Raw genomic sequence first — 16,767 nt, forward strand, 5'->3', positions numbered from 1 at the left:
GTGTGTTAGATAAGTGTTATATGACATGTATCTGCCATATGAGGAAAGGCTGAGAGACCAGGAACTCTTTAGCCTGGAGAAGAGGATGCTCAGGTGGGATCTTATCAATGTGTATAAAATCCTGTTGGAATGGTGTAAAGATGGAGCCAGAGTCTTTTTGATAATACCCAGTGAAAGGACAAGAGGCAATGGGCATAAGTGAAGCAACAGAAAATTCCATCTGAGAACAAGAGCGCACTTTTTTGCAATGAAGGTGGTCAATCACTGGAAGAGTTTGCCCAGAGAGGTTGTGGAGTCTCAGTCTTTGTAGGCATCGAAATCCCAACTGGACACTGTCTGGACAGCCTGCTCCAGCTGACCCTGCTTCAGCAGGTGCTTTGGATTAGATGACCCTCAGAGATCCCTACGAAACCAAATTACTTTATGGTTTCACAGCTCCATATAGGATTGAGCAGGCATAAAAACTGAGAAATAATAAAAGTAAAAAAGCCCTATGGTCTCATTTTGCAAGTTATAATTGGGAGATTATTCCATTTTTACAACAGAAGGATAGAGATGCTGCCATGAATTGATGGGATAGGCTGCAGGCTCCTGGTTGCAACCACTTTTACATGACTCAACGTGTATACCACAGTGGTCACAGTGATTGGAGGATGGACTACTTTCTGCTCCCTCTAGTACAGACACACATGATGAAGTTAAAATTGAAGTAGAAGTGAATTCTCTGGAAAATTGAAACAGAAGTAAATGCTCTGGATTTCTGTCTCATTTCTATTAAGCTGATAAATGCCATTGGAAATAAGTTCTATTAAAATTAAATAGACTGAACTGAACAGAAAAAACTGATTTTCGGTTACTGATAATATCCTGGCTGAGAGAGTGAGAAGTTTCCAAGGTCATAAACTAAGCATGAAAAGTTCTGAATCTCTGAAGGTAGTGAAAGGAGAACGTAAAGGTATTTGTGTGTGCAATGATGCACCTTTTCCAAGTGAGGGTAAAAGCAGACATGATAATGCACCAGTGGGATCCATTTGAGCCCACCTCATAAAGTGGTTCCTATCAGTGTATGAACCTTGGCTCTATGAGATTTCAGGTGCTACTTTCATGGATCTGCTTTTCTAAGCACTAGGGGACCTATCTCACAATGCTGTAATGTATTTTTGAAGTGTTTTGATACCAGTAAAAAATCTGTGTGTATGGTTTGAGGTAGGGGAATTTTACCTTTGGCTTCTATGTAAATAGGAGCAAGTCCGGGAATGCAAACATCTTTTTATCCTTCACATTTTTACTCCTTAGGAAGCAAGCTGTGACTTTCTTCTGTCATTCCAAAATCTGTCAAAATTGCTCATGAAAACTTTTAACCTTTTAATCTCCCAGTCTTCTTCATTTCAGAAAGGATATTGTGCTAGTCTAACCAGTGTATCTTTGTTTCCTCCCCTTTCCAATTTTGGTTAAGAAATGAAGACTGAAGTGGTCTGCTTGCTGTGTCCTTGCTCTTCTGATGAAATTTTGTCCTCTGAGCAGAATGAACACTGACTTCTGAAGAGGGCTGTGAAACTCGAGTATTGGGTTTGTGGGGCAAAATTTCAGTAGTGGGGGGCTACAGGGATGGCTTCTATGAGAAGCTGCCAGAAGCTTCCCCCATATCTGACAGAGCCAATGCCAGATGGCTTGAAGATGGACCCACTGCTGGCCAAGGCTGAGCCCATCAGCAATGGTGGTAGTGCCTCTGGGATAATGTATTTAAGAAGGATAAAAACCTGCACGTGAACATTTAGCCAGAGAGAGGAGTGAGAATATGTGCCAGAAACAGCTCTGCAGTCACCAAGATCAGTGAAGAAGGAGGGGCAGGAGGTGTTCCAGGTGCTGGAGCAGAGATTCTCCTGTAGCCCATGGTGCAGCCCATGGTGAGGCAGTTGTCCCCCTCCAGCCCATGGATGTCCATGATGGAGGAGAAATCCATCTGCAGCCTATGGAGGAGCCCATGCTGGAGCAGGTGGATGTCTGAAACAGAATGTGATCCTGTGGAAAGTCCGTGATGGAACAGGTTCCTGGCAGGACCTGTAGCCCCCTGGAGAGAGCAGTCCACACTAGAGCAGATTTGCTGGCAGGACTTGGGACCCCAAGGGTGACCCATGCTGGAGCACTCTGTTCCTGAAGGACTGCGCCCCCTGGAAGGATCCACTGTGGAGCAGTTCATGAAGAACTTCAGCCCATGGGAAGGACTAACATTGGAGAAGTTCATGGAGGACTGTCTTGTGTGGGAGGCATTCCAAACTGGAGCAGGGGAAGAGTATGAGGAGTCCTCTCCCTGAGGAGGAAGGAGTCCACGACAATGTCTGATGAACTCACCACAACCCTTGTTCCCCATTCCCCATCTCCCTATGCCACTGTGGGAGGGAGAAGATAAAGGATTTGGGAATGAAATTAAGTCCGTAATGAAGGGAATGGGGGGGGGAAAGGTGTTTTTAGGATTCGGTTTTATTTCTCATAATCCTACTTTGATTTGATTGGTAATAAATTCAGTTAATTTCTCCAAGTTGAGTCTGTTTTGCCTATGACTGTTACTGATGATTGATCTCTCCCAGTCCTTATCTCAGACCATGAACCTTGTGTTATATTGTCTCTGCCCTGTCCAGTTGAGAAGGGGATGATAGAGCATCCAGCCAGGGTGAACCCAACTCAGCAACTCCTTGAAAATTACTTTGATTTCAGAGGAGTGTAGAGATTTAGCAACTGGGTTTGAGGATATATAAGGCTAAAAAGCCATGAAAGACAGAATCCAACATCCTCTTTTTAATCTAAATTTCCAGAGATTTTGAATCAAAAAGAATAAAATTTGGCTTCTTGATTAATATACAGGACATGCAGAACACTGCTCCACCCACTGGTTTCTTTGTTCTTATTTCTTCATACATCACTTGCATAAAATCGCATAACCAGAGTTGTCTCCCATGTAACAGCCCTGTCTTTGTTAATATTACACCAGTAGTTGTTAGCCCTTGGACCAGCACTCCAATTTACATTTACAATAGCAGATATTCTTCATGTTTCTTACTTGGGTTATAACATTGCCACAAAATCTGCTAGAGCAAAACCAAACAAATAAGCCCTTAATGTGCAAGAGCAAAAGCAGAAGAGTGTATCTTCAAATGTGTATTTCCTTCCATATAGAATACGAGTGTAATAAAGTGCATTGGTATTTTCACTTTTTACAGCTCAGTATGAGTAAACCACTCATATTCAGCATAAGTAAACCACTATGTGTAAAGCATTAAATCCTATCTTGAATCTAATGGCATACTAATTATAGTCACACCTTCTCTCACACGTGGTATTAGGTCTGTACTGTGTTCTTTGTGCTGTTATAAAGATAAGATCCCCAACGGGTCTAAATCAGTGCAGCTTTGCTGGCTTTGGCACCAGTGCAACCACTGGTCTCTGAGTTCCTAGATTTGCAAGTATAACAGTATTACATTGCACTTTTTCTTCTGTTCTCAAAGTATGTAAATACTGGTTTCCAGAAGTGTCTTTTTGTAATGTACCATTTCTAATGTAAAATACGAAAACCTAAAAAATGCGAGAACAGAAGATTGCTTGGTTTTCATGCTCAGTTTGAGGACAAGCCTTCCTCATTGTAGGATCAGTGGTTCGAAGTTTCTAAAAGATAGTTACTAGCTATAATTAAATGAGGGCTTGTGAAATAAGTCACAGTACATACAATTCCTCCTGGAGAAGAGTTGCAGTTGTCAATCTGACAATTATAGACTTACTGATATTTCAGTGGAAGTTTCTGAGAAAGCTATTATCATTCAGACAAAGGGCAGCTCTGCAGTAATTCTGTGCTAACTGTATCTGAAATAAAATAATTCAATTTCAGCAGAAGAATAAGGAGGGGGAATCTTCAACCAAAATAGTTAAACCATAAAATATCCAAAATATATCACCATCTTTAGGTACTTTATATATGGCACCATGCTACATGCTTATAAGCCTCAGAAACTGAATTAAATGAAACATGTTAGAAATGTCAACTGGTTTGATTATTAGAGACATCTACTTGAACTGATACAACAGCAATAGACCTGTAGGGACAAAGAACTAGTGGTAAGGGGTCAGTCTCCACATATGGCATGTTTCCAACAAGCTCTAGTCTGAACCACTGGAAAGGAATCTGGAGTACTGCTAGTACTTCACAGCATGATCAATGTGAAGATAATCAAAAGATTAGTTTAAAAAAACCCTCCACTGATATGAATTAAAATGCTAATGTATATGCAGCCTATGTTAATGTTTCATGTAATTTGGTCCTCAGCCAGTTAAATGGATGCACTTCCACTGACTTGTTCATATCTGTTGTTTTATGGAGCTGAGAATTTTCTTCCTTGTTTATCCATTTTCATGCATTCTTTCATGTATATACTTCTAGAAGAAAAATCACTTTTTTCCCCCCTATTTTTTTACCCTTTTACTTTAAGGTATTTGGACTTCACCGCAATGCTGATATAACTTACCAGACCAATCTGGCTAATGAGACATTAAGGACAATAGTGAGCATCCAGCCCAAAGACAGCAGTAGTGGAGGAGGGGAAACCCGAGAAGCAGTGGTACAGCGTCTTGCTGATGAGATGTTAGAGAAGTTGCCTCCAGATTATAACCCTCATGAGGTATGTGCTACTTTATAATACATGTATGCATGTATGTATGTTTATGTTTTACGAGTTTTATCGTGCTTCTTAAATTTAACTGACGTGTTCTAAAAAGCTCTTAAAATTATGCATTGTGTTTTGTAAGACTGTCTTGGTGTATTATCTAAAATATTCCTATATCAGAAACATATATTTCCAATGCCATAGTCCACTTAGTCACATTAACTCCGAAGAGCCATTAAAGAGTTTAGAAAGTTCTTGCCTTCCTCAGTAGCTTACAGAAGGACCTCGGTGCCTCTTCCTGTGGACTGGTGATCCTATGGTGGGTACAGCATTCAATTTACCTGCTTCTATTATACCACAATGATGAAGAATGGATTTTATCACTGACCTTTCATGCCACAGATTTTTTGGAGTTTAAACCATAAGGAGATATTTGTCCATATTTTCTTGCATTTTTAATTAACACTCTCATTAAGTGGAAAAAATCCAGCATAAAGACTTGCATAGGTTTGTAAGCAGGATCTGCTGTCTTGCCAAGTGTTTCATGAACAGTAAATGTTGAAACCCTCTCATTTCCATGATTTTATTCTTTACAATTTTGTTTTGCACTAATAGTGCTTTTTTCCCCCCTGCTTGCAGTTCAAGCTTGCAGAGTGTTCAGTATGCAGTATTGCAACTTATTACACATGCTTTATTTTCTCCTCTGGCCAACTTAGAATGTCCACTTCGGTAACAACTAATAATCTTGGTGCCCTGGCAATATTTCCTGTCTTCTGTTCTACTATTCATCTAAGATTTAATATGTCTTGTATAAATAGCCACATATGTACTGACATAATTCAACTCAGAACTTCTCTTTTCATTCCCCTGTGGCAAGCTACTTACAGTCTGCAACTTTTTTTGGTGAGATTTCCTTACATCTATCTCCATATTGTTATTTTTCCATCTATTCCTGCTTATGTCTGTCTTTTTGTCATTATTGAATGATTCTCTAATTTATTTGTAGAATTTGATTAAGAATGGAGTCCGTTTTCTAGTTTTCCTATTATTATTTAATAGTAAATATATATTAGAAATAGCAAATAAAATGAAATCTAGTAAGTGTAATAATTATTAATCCTTAATTACTGATTTAATAAATGTAATAATTTCCACCTTGGATCTACACCTATGATTTAGACCTCGGATTGTTCTCAGTCTTCTTCCCTTATCCTTCCTATCAGAGTAAAGACTTTTATGGAGCTAGATTCCTCTAGTTTCATTCAGCTCCTTAAATTTATTTTTTTTCTGTTTCCAGTAGCAGTAAAATACTGAATGCCTGAGTAGCACATGTGCTTTTGCCATGTGTAATATGTGTATTGAGCTAATTTTTTTCAATATATATGGTAAATCTTCCAAAGGAGTATTTCTTTATTCCCTAAGCCGACAACTCTTTTCCTCCTGAAGAATTTTTAGTACTTAGAAAACATCAATAATACTCACTGTGCTTTATATTGTAACCAGAGGGTAGTCTTAACCTCAGGTCTTACCCCTGGGAAACTTGGACAGTGCCTTTTAGTCATGTAAAATATATACTTGTTTAATTCAAATTTCATTTCAAAATGATTTGAACAAATACCTTTTTCTCTGGCATTTCTTCCATTTAATCTTTGTCTCATTTGCTCTCATTCCTTCTTGGTTATTCACTCGATTATGCTCAAAAACCACACATAGAGCAGACCTCCCCTTTTCAGTCACTTTCTCAAGTGTCTTAGCTTTGGAGATAACCAGTTATGGAGCCAGGGGCTGTAGTTAAGGGCAAAGAGTCTGAAAGGTTTATTTTGGACATTCAACTTCACCCTTAACTTGTCTCTATTTTACTGCTGTATTTGGGTATAATACATACTTTTCCATGTGATTGAATTAAAAAAATCACCAACAACTGTTTTCATTGTTCTTTTGCTCTCATCATCAAGAAGTATGACAAGCTTTTATCTTTTCTCGTGATCTGCCAATCATACATGCAGGGTTTTATTTTCTTCTAAGCAATCAATTAGAATTTCTTTGCTTCTATACAGCTTCTCTTACATCTTCTGTGAGCTTCAGTTTGCCTTCTTTTGCCTTCAATTTGCTTGACAGCTGTTCTGTTACGATTCAGCTAAGGAGATTTGAGTTTGTACAGAGGATATCCTGTTGGATCTGCTTTTTCCTTCTGTATTTCTTGTAAATGTATTCTGAGCTCAGGATATTTGCTTCATTCTCTTATCAGCGTGTGTAGATACCACCTCTTTCTGGTCATATCTAGTTTTCTCAGGCTCTGTGCATCTTGATCTGTGAATTACACTTCACTTTGATTAATCATACCTCTCTATTTACACACTTTTTCTTCAGTCCACATTACTGATGGACGACACGGTACTTTTCCACAGAAACGTCCCAAAATTACACTCTGTTTCTGTAATATGATAGTGATTCCTTTACTCTGACTATGTACAGAACATCCTCTGCTTATTTTCCAGAAGTTTATTATTGCTAGTAATGTGTTCCTCTGTATATCTCTTTGGCTGTCTTAGCTGCACTACAACTTCAGATTTTACTTCTGCAGCGTTATGAGATTTGACATTGTTTCTTCCAGTTCCTGATTCTTCAATATTTCTTTCTTCATTTTGCCTAATGAATTTGCTCTTTCTCTCATTCCCTAGATCTTAGAACTTGTTTTGGTCTTTACAAATGCTTTCTTTGTTGAAGGGGAATTGCTGTTTTCTGCCATTACTGCCCAGTTCCACATCTTTGCTGTTGATAATGTTCCAGGAGTGTGGCCACCTCTACACATTAAGCAAAAAAATCCTTATCAAATGTGTTTCTTATCTGAACTGTCATTCCATTAATCTAGAACCTCTTAGAAAGGGTGGAGAGGGATGAAGTGAGCTGTAAAAAAAGCTAAATTTTAAAATGAAAGTTTGCATAAACTATAAACCACCAAACCAGATATCTAAAATCCCCAAAGGAAAAAAATAATATTATGGTCCCTAACGTATAACCAAGAATTTCATTAGTCAGAGCAGAAAATAAGGGAGAGTTTAGATATTCTCTGAGGGAAGAAGCAATAGAATTTAGCATAAGCTATAATATGGCAAATGAAATTATGCTTGCAAGTGAAAGGAGTGAAATGGATTGTGTAATTACTTCCTGTGATGTCTGAAAAAAAAAAAAAGGAATGAGATGAATTCTTTTGTTTGTCAATTTAAGTCGACATTTGGTCATTCAGGACATTATTACATACTAGATCAGTTTAGCAATTCTGAAACAAATAAAACTAATATCCTAAATTGTAAGAGACTGAGGGAATGTGTCAGAAAAAGAGTTTCTATGCATGCCTCATTGAATAAGAGCAGTAAAAAGAGAAACATTCTTTAGTCCTAGTAGTGCATCTTGGGTTTGTTTTCAGAAGAATACTGTTCTCCAGTAATGCCATGATGTGTTAGTCTTTGAAAACCCAGGTATAGAGATACTATCAGTAGAGAAAAAGGAAGAAAAAATCTATGAAACAAATGAAGGTGATTAAAAGCAAATTCTCTTTGGGGAAAGTGGTAGGTGCCTTTGCTACCTTTGATCCGTTCTTGTGGCTCCCTTTAGAAGGTATGGAGTGAATTTGCTCAGAGCTAAAACCCCAACAGACCAGGTTAGGGACAGATGGTACTGAAACCAATTATTTGCTGACATTCAGAGCTCTGGATTGTATTTTCTCTTGATACATTGTGGATCCAGAGAAAATTCAGGCTGTCACAGAGAGGCCTTCATTTCTCAGTTATTAGCCTTTGGCAATGACTTCGGTATCAACAACTTTCAAAACAGGGCAACAGTTTTACCCCATGATATATGCTTCTTCCTTTGTTGTGCTCTTGTAATGCTTCTCACCAGTCAAGTAACTTACCCAAAAGACTATAAACAAAATGAGTCACCTTTGCATGCTTTCTCAGACTGCAGTTTGACACAGGTGATGGAAAAGCAAAACAAACTTTCCTCCCGACCTAAAACTGTCCTCATTTTTCTCTAAGTAAGAATTCTGCTTTCATGGCCTTCTTTGCTTCTGGGTCTCGCCTCACAGGTAACAGAGAGATTAGTGGTAAAATGATTAGGTCCAGTCAGTCCACGTGAGTGAAGACAGATGCAAGAATAAATGTCAGCCTGTCACACAAAGAAGTTTACAATGAAAATGATCCTTGCAGCTTGAAAAACAGCTTTCTAGGGAATAACAAGTAGCAAGGGGCTTTTTCCTTAAATATTTTTTGTAGTATTGATTTTGCCGTAATGTCCGCTACGGCTGTGACATTAGCAAGTATTGCATGGAAAGAAGAGTTCATCTGAGGACCCCAGGCCTTCATTAGATGTTTAATAGAGGAATTTGCCTTGCTCTAACTCTAGTCTGGGCCTGTCAGCTCAATGCCCATTAGTGGTTAAAGTCCCTTAGATTCCCTGAAGCACACCTTTTGGGTTACTTTAATTTGAAGCTATTTTCTGCATATTTCACTGTGTACATCAGGGAAAGGGTCCTTGGCACCACTTGAAAAGAGCTTTGGCTTTTCCATCTACAGAATGATGGACTTCCCATTTCTGCTGACGAAGAATATAGAAAGTAATTAAGTCTAATTGAAAATAATAGCATTTGCTGAAAGTGATAGGCAGTCAGTACTACAGTAACTTGATCAATGGTCATGGCACAAGTTCAGCAACTGCTTTTCTGCTGAATGTCCTATAAGTATGCGGTGACCTGAGGACAGCTAAGAAATGTACATAGAGGAATCTGACACAGTAGAGATATGCACTGAAAATCATGTAGACAAAGCTATTAAGATTATGATTTTAGTAGCTCCTTTCTTAAATCACGTTGTTTTATGTTAGATGACAGCTAATATAAATAAATAATAATAAAATAGCTAATAATAAAAAGGAGATATTGTAAGTGGGCTTTATGGAATTAGAATATTAATCTCAGAAAGGCTATTTTGGTTAATGAGTTTTGTCTTTTTTTTTCTGTGAGTCAGTATCTATCTCTTTATGTCGTAATAAATAGAACACTGAAAGTAAGTCATCTGATTGCTTGAGAAGAATTCTAAAACAAAAGTAGTTAATCATACCTCAGAATTTGTACATAAAATGAACCTTAGCAGCAAGATTTCCAAGAAATGCACTATGTTACACCTAGTAAACCTCACTGCAGATCAGGATTGATTTGTATACAATAAGGTAGAAAGTGTGTAATCTTTTTTTTTGTTTTGATATCTGTTTATGTTTGATGCTCCAGACTGCATGCTCTGAACATATCTAAGATGGATTAGCAAATTTCTGCACTATAGGTATTTTTGTAGGCACATGAAAGTTATACCAGAAGAATGTTTAAACACTTAGAATTCACTAGTTAAATTGTACAATTATCAGTACAGTAATATTTTAGAATATTTATTTCATCTCCACTTTGTAGATCCATAAATATCAATATTTTAGAAAATAACCCTTTTAACAACATCTTCCATACAATCTTTTCCTCATATGGGAGAAATTCTTCCTCTAAATGATCCCCAAAAGGATCACATGCTTTGTAGACTAGAAAAAAATTGGGTTTATTATTTAATGGATAAAATGCATGGACTACATTCTGTATAATTCCTTTCTTATTAGTAGCATGCACTAGACCGCTAAGTATTCTGCGAAAAAGAAATCAAATGTTTCTACTTTTTGGTAAGAGGGAGAATTACCAGTTTCTGTGAATTTTTCAGAAAGCAATTTTCCCTGGATTTTGTATGGAATAAAATCAGAATATTTCATTGTGTGAATTATCCAAAAAGTTTCTTATCTTAGCTCTAGTCTTGTGGCAGCTGATTTTAGTGTTTTTTTCTCTTTCACAGCAAGAACGCATTAACTCAGTCTATAAAATGTACTTGTCACACTGCAAAGCATTAGCATAATTGGCTGGCACCTATTTCTTGGACATTCTGTCTGACAAACTCATGGGTCCTTGTGATTAAAATATGATGAATAACCTTGCTGATAGCTGTCTCCCAAGGAGAATAGCAGAGAAAGTTGAGAAAGAGTATTTTATTGGGCTTGGAGTTGAAACTTAAGAATTGGAAATTGTCAAAGCGTTTACATATTTACACTAGTGATTATAACTACTCAATTGCTATATGATATTTATCTTGCAGAAATTTACTCTTCAGTGTAATAATAAAATCTTTAGTAATGTTTATTATGTGCATATAATGTATAGTATACATAATAATGTATGCAATGAGATACACGAGCAGATCTGGAAAAATATGGAGAATATCCAGTGAACGTCTGGCCTTGATGGAATAGCACACATTAACCAAATCTTCTTGCTTCTGCTTGGTTGTAGTAGAATTCTGATGACATTCTGTTCTTTGAAAGATCAAACTTTCTAATTCTTATTTCATTTTTTGTTACTAAGCTTAAAATAGGGTCTTAAATTTTTATTTAAGCAAACTGATCCTATGGGTCAGCTCTTTTCTGATAAATTAATGGCCATATATATATGGGGATGGGATCTTATTTTACTTTGAGATCTTACCTTGGTTTGAGAGTCCTCTTGCAGAATTTCATCTGCAGAGGGAATGAGCGACAATGGCAAAGATCAGAGTTCAGGCTGCTTCAATATGTAAAATGATGCATGTGGCTGATGGTAGCAAGTACACAGAGAAGACCACTGGCTTTCTGAAAGCTAAGCATAATGGAGAAAACCACTTGAAAGTCTAAAAAATCAAGAATTCTGGTACTACATGAGGTATAGGCACCATGATTTTTGCAGGTGCCATTAAACCCTCTCTCAGGTATTGTTATATACAGTGATATACATGGAATATACAATGTATATCTGAAGTACATTCTATATGCACCATATGCTAAAGCAAGACAGGGAATGCTACTGCTAGTGTTGCTATGATATGTCCTTAAGTAACATAGAAAACTGATTCCATTTTGAAATTTTTCTCTGTTGGATATGAGTGAAACTGTTATCCTTAAACTCTAAGAAGGCCAAAGGCTTCTACTTGCAAAATGCTGCACATAATGGTGTAACAGATTTCTGTGGCATCTGTATTATTTCTGGCAATCTTGCCTCTCTAGTTAAAGTATCCATGAGCATCTTGCCTTATGAACAAGTCACATGCTACTGGAAGTAGCAGTTTTTACATATCCTTGTGCTTGTTAAGTGGAACTCCATTTGTTGTATTATTTCAGCTCAGCAGGGCAAGAAGAGGTGAGAAAGTTCACTTAGCGCAATTTGGAAATATGAAGAAGTCACCATCAAACATGCTTTTTTATAGCATGTGGGTTTTTTTATTTTAAGATCTAAGACCCTGCAGCCTAACAAGGACAGAATAAACTGCTGTGTCCCTTCAAAAAGAGGGAACTTTCCCTCCTTAGAATGAGGGAGGAGCTCATTTTGGTAAGCTAATGAGTCACAGTGTGCTAAATCTTACAGTTGGCAACAGGACTTGAATGGCCATCTGTTACTAAAAAGTTTCTTTTCTGAAAATATTTTTGCTTTCAAAAATTATTGCATGGGAAACAGGAGATTAGATTTTATAATCACTGTACTATTCTTACTTAGGTGAAAGCCCAACTTCAGAAGATGGGAGCTATTCAACCCATAAACATATTTCTCCGTCAAGAAATTGACCACATGCAACATGTTATATCAAGAGTTCGAACTACACTGGCTGATCTCAAACTGGCTATTGATGGTAAGTTACAACATTAAAAATCATAACTAATATTTATTACTAACTATATATATATATGTTTATACTGTATAACTAAATTAATATTTCCCCTCCTTTTCTTCCTTTCTCTTTTGTTCCCTCCCTCCCACAGTTTTTCTCCTTTCCTCTCTATCATATGACTACTAGTTCCAGCCCTTAAAACGTTCTGATTGCATCTCTAAGGGCACTCCACCTAAGTTTATACTGCATGCATGTGCTTCAGTATTGCAGTTCATGTCCCCCAGCACTACTACACTTCTGTGATTCTCTCCAGGATCCCTACAGAGCCCAGAGGAGCTGAATTGCATGATTAGGTCCACAGGTCATGTACCAGAGTCATTTATGAAATTAAGCTGGTCCATAATGATGTAGAACAAGGTAGAAGTGTTGCTGCTAAGTAATTGAGAGAGAGGGAACTCAGGAGGCAAGGTGGTAAAGACTCTAATTTAAGGTGAGATTTGCAATATTCATGAAACCAAATAGCAGGTCTCTAAATGGAAGCTGAAGTGAGTGGCAGTGCCAGTCAAAAGACAGAGATAGGGTTCTTCTTTTAGCTGTTCACAGGAGGCAGGCAACAGCATTCTGTATCCCTCAGAGACAAGAGTATTTGGCTGAAAGTGAGCAATGGTGAATGTAGTAAAAAAAATCAAGAGCACAGACAACTAGAAGCAGATGGAAAATTTGAGCAGAAAAGGAGTGAGGAAAAAGAAGGGATGATGATGTTACCGTCTGCTTTTTGTTTTCACTTCCCATTTTGCTCATCTGCAAGAGTTGAAATATCCAGGAAAGAAAGTATACTGTTGCTCAGCCAAGTTTCTTGAATTAAAAATAAATTAAAATGAAGCAGGAATGCTTTTGTTCCACTGGTTAAGATCTCACAGAAGTCTGCTGTTCTATAGCAGAGAGGCAGAAAATATCTGAGACAGCAAACTGTCCCTACAGGAAGCAGGCCAGAATGCCTCAAAACCTGTTCCTTATAATATAGGTGATGGAAGTACTTTGATCTGTCTTACTATTTTCCAGTCTTTTGACGGTATCTTTCATGAAGGGAGATTTTTTTTTAATTTGTACTTTTGTTACATAAGAATCAAAAGGGATTTTTCCCAGCCCATTTGTATGAAACACCAAGGCAACAATGATACCTATGATCTGAATCTAGGAAAGAGGTTCATAAATGTACCCAAGGCTAATAAGCTTTCATATCCTGTAATAAACATATGCTAAGATCAAACTGGAAGAAACAATTCTCCTCTGTTTCAATACTGAGCTGAAAGTTCCCTTTTGTATGTGAATAGAGTCCCCTTTTCCAGTAAAGTAAAATGATGTTTTCCATTCAGGCAAGTGTTAATCTTTCCTTGATTATGACAGATATATTCAAATTCTCAATATGTACAATATTCTGCAAAGGGGTGGATGAATAACATAATTTATTTGCACTTCATATTCAGTTCCACAGTGGGCGCAGTCATCTGCCAGATGTTTAATCAAGTTAATGCTGTAACTTTCATGCAATTCTCTAAAACATAATTTTCTTAGGGACAGGCAAGCTAAATATAGTAAAAAATTGCTCTGAAAACAAATTTGGATGTATAGCTAACAATAACAATTAATGGCTTCTGGCAGATTCATGAGGATAACACGGTAGATGGTTAATTAAGGAATGGTAAGAATATTTGAAACCGCTAACTGTCTCATACTAGGTTCTCCCCCAAAACTAGTCAACTGCAATCTCAGATCATCTGAGGTGCTTCTTTTTCTTTATAATGAGGTAAACTGATCTGTCTACTCAGACAGCTCATGTGACTTTTGACATCTGCCCTGGTCACATATTTGGCTTTGGCTTCATGAACCTGTTAAGGCCTGAGCACCCACTTTCATCAGATCTAGACTTTCAAATGAGTTTTGTGTTAAAGAATGTAGTGCATCTTTAGGATACGTCATGTAGCTTCTTAGAAGGTAGTCTGAATGTTTGATTCTGCAGCTTGGATGTGAATAGATGGACCTTGTAATTTTGATGTTGCTCACTGAGTTACATTTCAGATAATGTAAGGATCTCCTCAGGGAGAGCCCATGTGCAGCTGAACATGAGGGATGTAGAGGAAACTAGCAGAGCCAGTTTTATCCCTCTGTCCAGAGGGCATATTGAGCAGTGTTCAGCTTTTGGGAGGGGTTAGGGTGCTCAGCATGTGTCTAACATGTTTCTTGGCAAACGTGCCCACAAGCCTGCATCTCTACCAATAAACTTTGCTGCCTGGAGTGATACTTTTTCTGGATCAAATTATGATAATTAGATTGTAGCTACACTTTTTACTCCCACTTATGTCCCAACCATTACTTCTGTTTTAATTACTTATTGATTGTCCAGAGTTTATTTCACAGTTGCCATAATAAAGAGCTTCACCATAAATTAGAATACAGCAATGATGGTTATCCTCTCAAGAGACCTAAAATAGAGCCTATATTCCAAGCAGAGAAAGCTTTTCAGAGGCAAGGAGCAGTAAGACATGGGGCTTGTACCAAAATTCCACATTCTAATGGATTATGAACAACAGATCTTGAGCTCCTAGCAGAAGGTGACCATACTGATTGTAGGGCAGTATATGAGCTATAGAATTCCTGTGTACTTACCTTCTGCCGGTAGAAGAGTAGAAGCCTCTGGCACAGAATGCTAATACCCTGGCAGTTTGTTGGAAGTGGATACTTCCAATCCCCTCTCCCACTAGTAAAGATAGTGTCTTTAATGCAGTAAAATTTAATGACCCATTTAGTTATTCCTATCCTCTTAGAGTTTTTTGAGTTGAGTTTGTTTGAATGTGGCCCATCTGTGAGATTTTATGGGGCTCTCTTTATTTCTCCGTGCACTGAATAAGAGTGCTAAGCATTTTGATGGCACCATGATGTGTCTTCTATTGGTGATGAAAGTGAGAAGAGAGATTCTGTGGGAGCTATCCCTAGTCCCTCTTGAGTGTTTTCCATTAATTGGGTGGAGCGTACTTGTAGTAGCACTGAAAGTGGCTATCGAATCCTTGTCAATGGAAATAAGCACAATTTTTAGGCTGGTTTTAATCCTGATTCTTTTTAACCCACTTAACATTCTGCTTAAGGGCTTCTTGTGAAAGAAACCAATGCTTAACTTGTTTATTTATATCTAGATTCTACTTTGGTCATAAAACTGAATCCACTTGGCCTTGGTGTCTGGTACCTTACAGCATTGTGTTTTCAAAATAATTCTTTGGAACTGCCTACTCCATGAACAAGCAAAGACTATATGTGAAACCTTGGATTTTTTTAACCGTTCATGTCATATATGTGCAACACGATCACAGAACTCCCACTGCTACTTGTGCAGTACTTGCAAAGCTAGGAGAGAGAAATCTTTTTCCTGTTAACATTTTTCCTGAGAATACAGCAGTTCTGTGACAATGTAGTCTTACATATGTTATAGGACTCATGTAGAATTTTTATGTCATCTACACAAACTCATGCATTAAGCCAGGGGTAAAGATTTGCTACTTTTTTCCAATTCAAATACCATGATCTTGAAAGTAGTGTTTGCATCATGATGCTGCAAGGAATTTCTGGCCATTGTGTGTAGCACCTTAAAAGAGGATATAAATTAAGTCCAAAAGAGTCAAAAGAGGTAGCTGCTACTTTATTTTAACGTACATGGTGAAAAACTGAAGCTTGGGAAACTATCTTACCATAGTGCACAGGAAAGGTAATTTCCCATGAAAGGGAAGCCACTGTCTGGCTAAGTTCTGTTTTGCCTCATAACGCTATAACACTGCTAACACGCAATTTTAGTTTGTTTTGCTGCTGATGGCAATAGACTTTTGGGCTGAAAGATCTTGGGCTCTTACCTTATTAAGTCTTACAGTGTGCGTGTGTGAGGCTTGTAGGGATCATCACTTTCGGATGAGGATTTTGTTGGAAAATGATTAAGAGCATTCAGTGAGGATATTAATGGAATGTAACAATGGGGAAATCATTTGAGGAATGGAGGGGATGAGTCTAGTATGTCTTGTGGTGTAGTTAATTTTGGCTCAGCAGCTCTCATCCATTATTTACTTCTCATCCTGATAAGAATGCCAGAATGCATCCTGTTTCTTTCGCAGTGTGGCATGTCACTTCTGGACTTCTTAATATGTGTTATTACATATGGTTGCCATGATGCTGGCTGTTGTATTACTCTAGCTCAGGGTAGTAATTTGTATTACTTTTTTCATGGAGTTGTGCATGGTATTTCATCCTCAAATTATTGCCTTAAAATGTTTATTTTCAGTCCTTTGGTGGGTGCAGTCAAAAACATTTAGTACTGGAGCTGGTAAATTTTCAGAACAATTTGCAAGGTTACT

The 16,767-nt window shown here is 37.7% G+C and overlaps 1 protein-coding gene across 3 annotated transcripts in view; it reads left to right on the forward strand.

Moving 5' to 3' along the window:
- LOC113998190 (dynein heavy chain 5, axonemal-like) overlaps positions 1-16,767 on the forward strand; it is a 155,203-nt gene that overhangs the window by 126,819 nt on the left and 11,617 nt on the right. For all 3 annotated transcript variants that reach the window (XM_027740667.2, XM_027740693.2, XM_027740695.2), the window contains 2 exons: positions 4,479-4,667; positions 12,262-12,394. In XM_027740667.2, coding sequence (XP_027596468.2) covers positions 4,479-4,667; positions 12,262-12,394 — 322 coding nt within the window. The remainder of the gene's footprint in view (positions 1-4,478; positions 4,668-12,261; positions 12,395-16,767) is intronic.

Source organism: Pipra filicauda, unplaced genomic scaffold (assembly GCF_003945595.2).
Source record: "Pipra filicauda isolate LSUMZ 115617 unplaced genomic scaffold, ASM394559v2 scaffold56_size3634133_pilon, whole genome shotgun sequence".
Lineage (NCBI taxonomy): Eukaryota > Metazoa > Chordata > Aves > Passeriformes > Pipridae > Pipra > Pipra filicauda.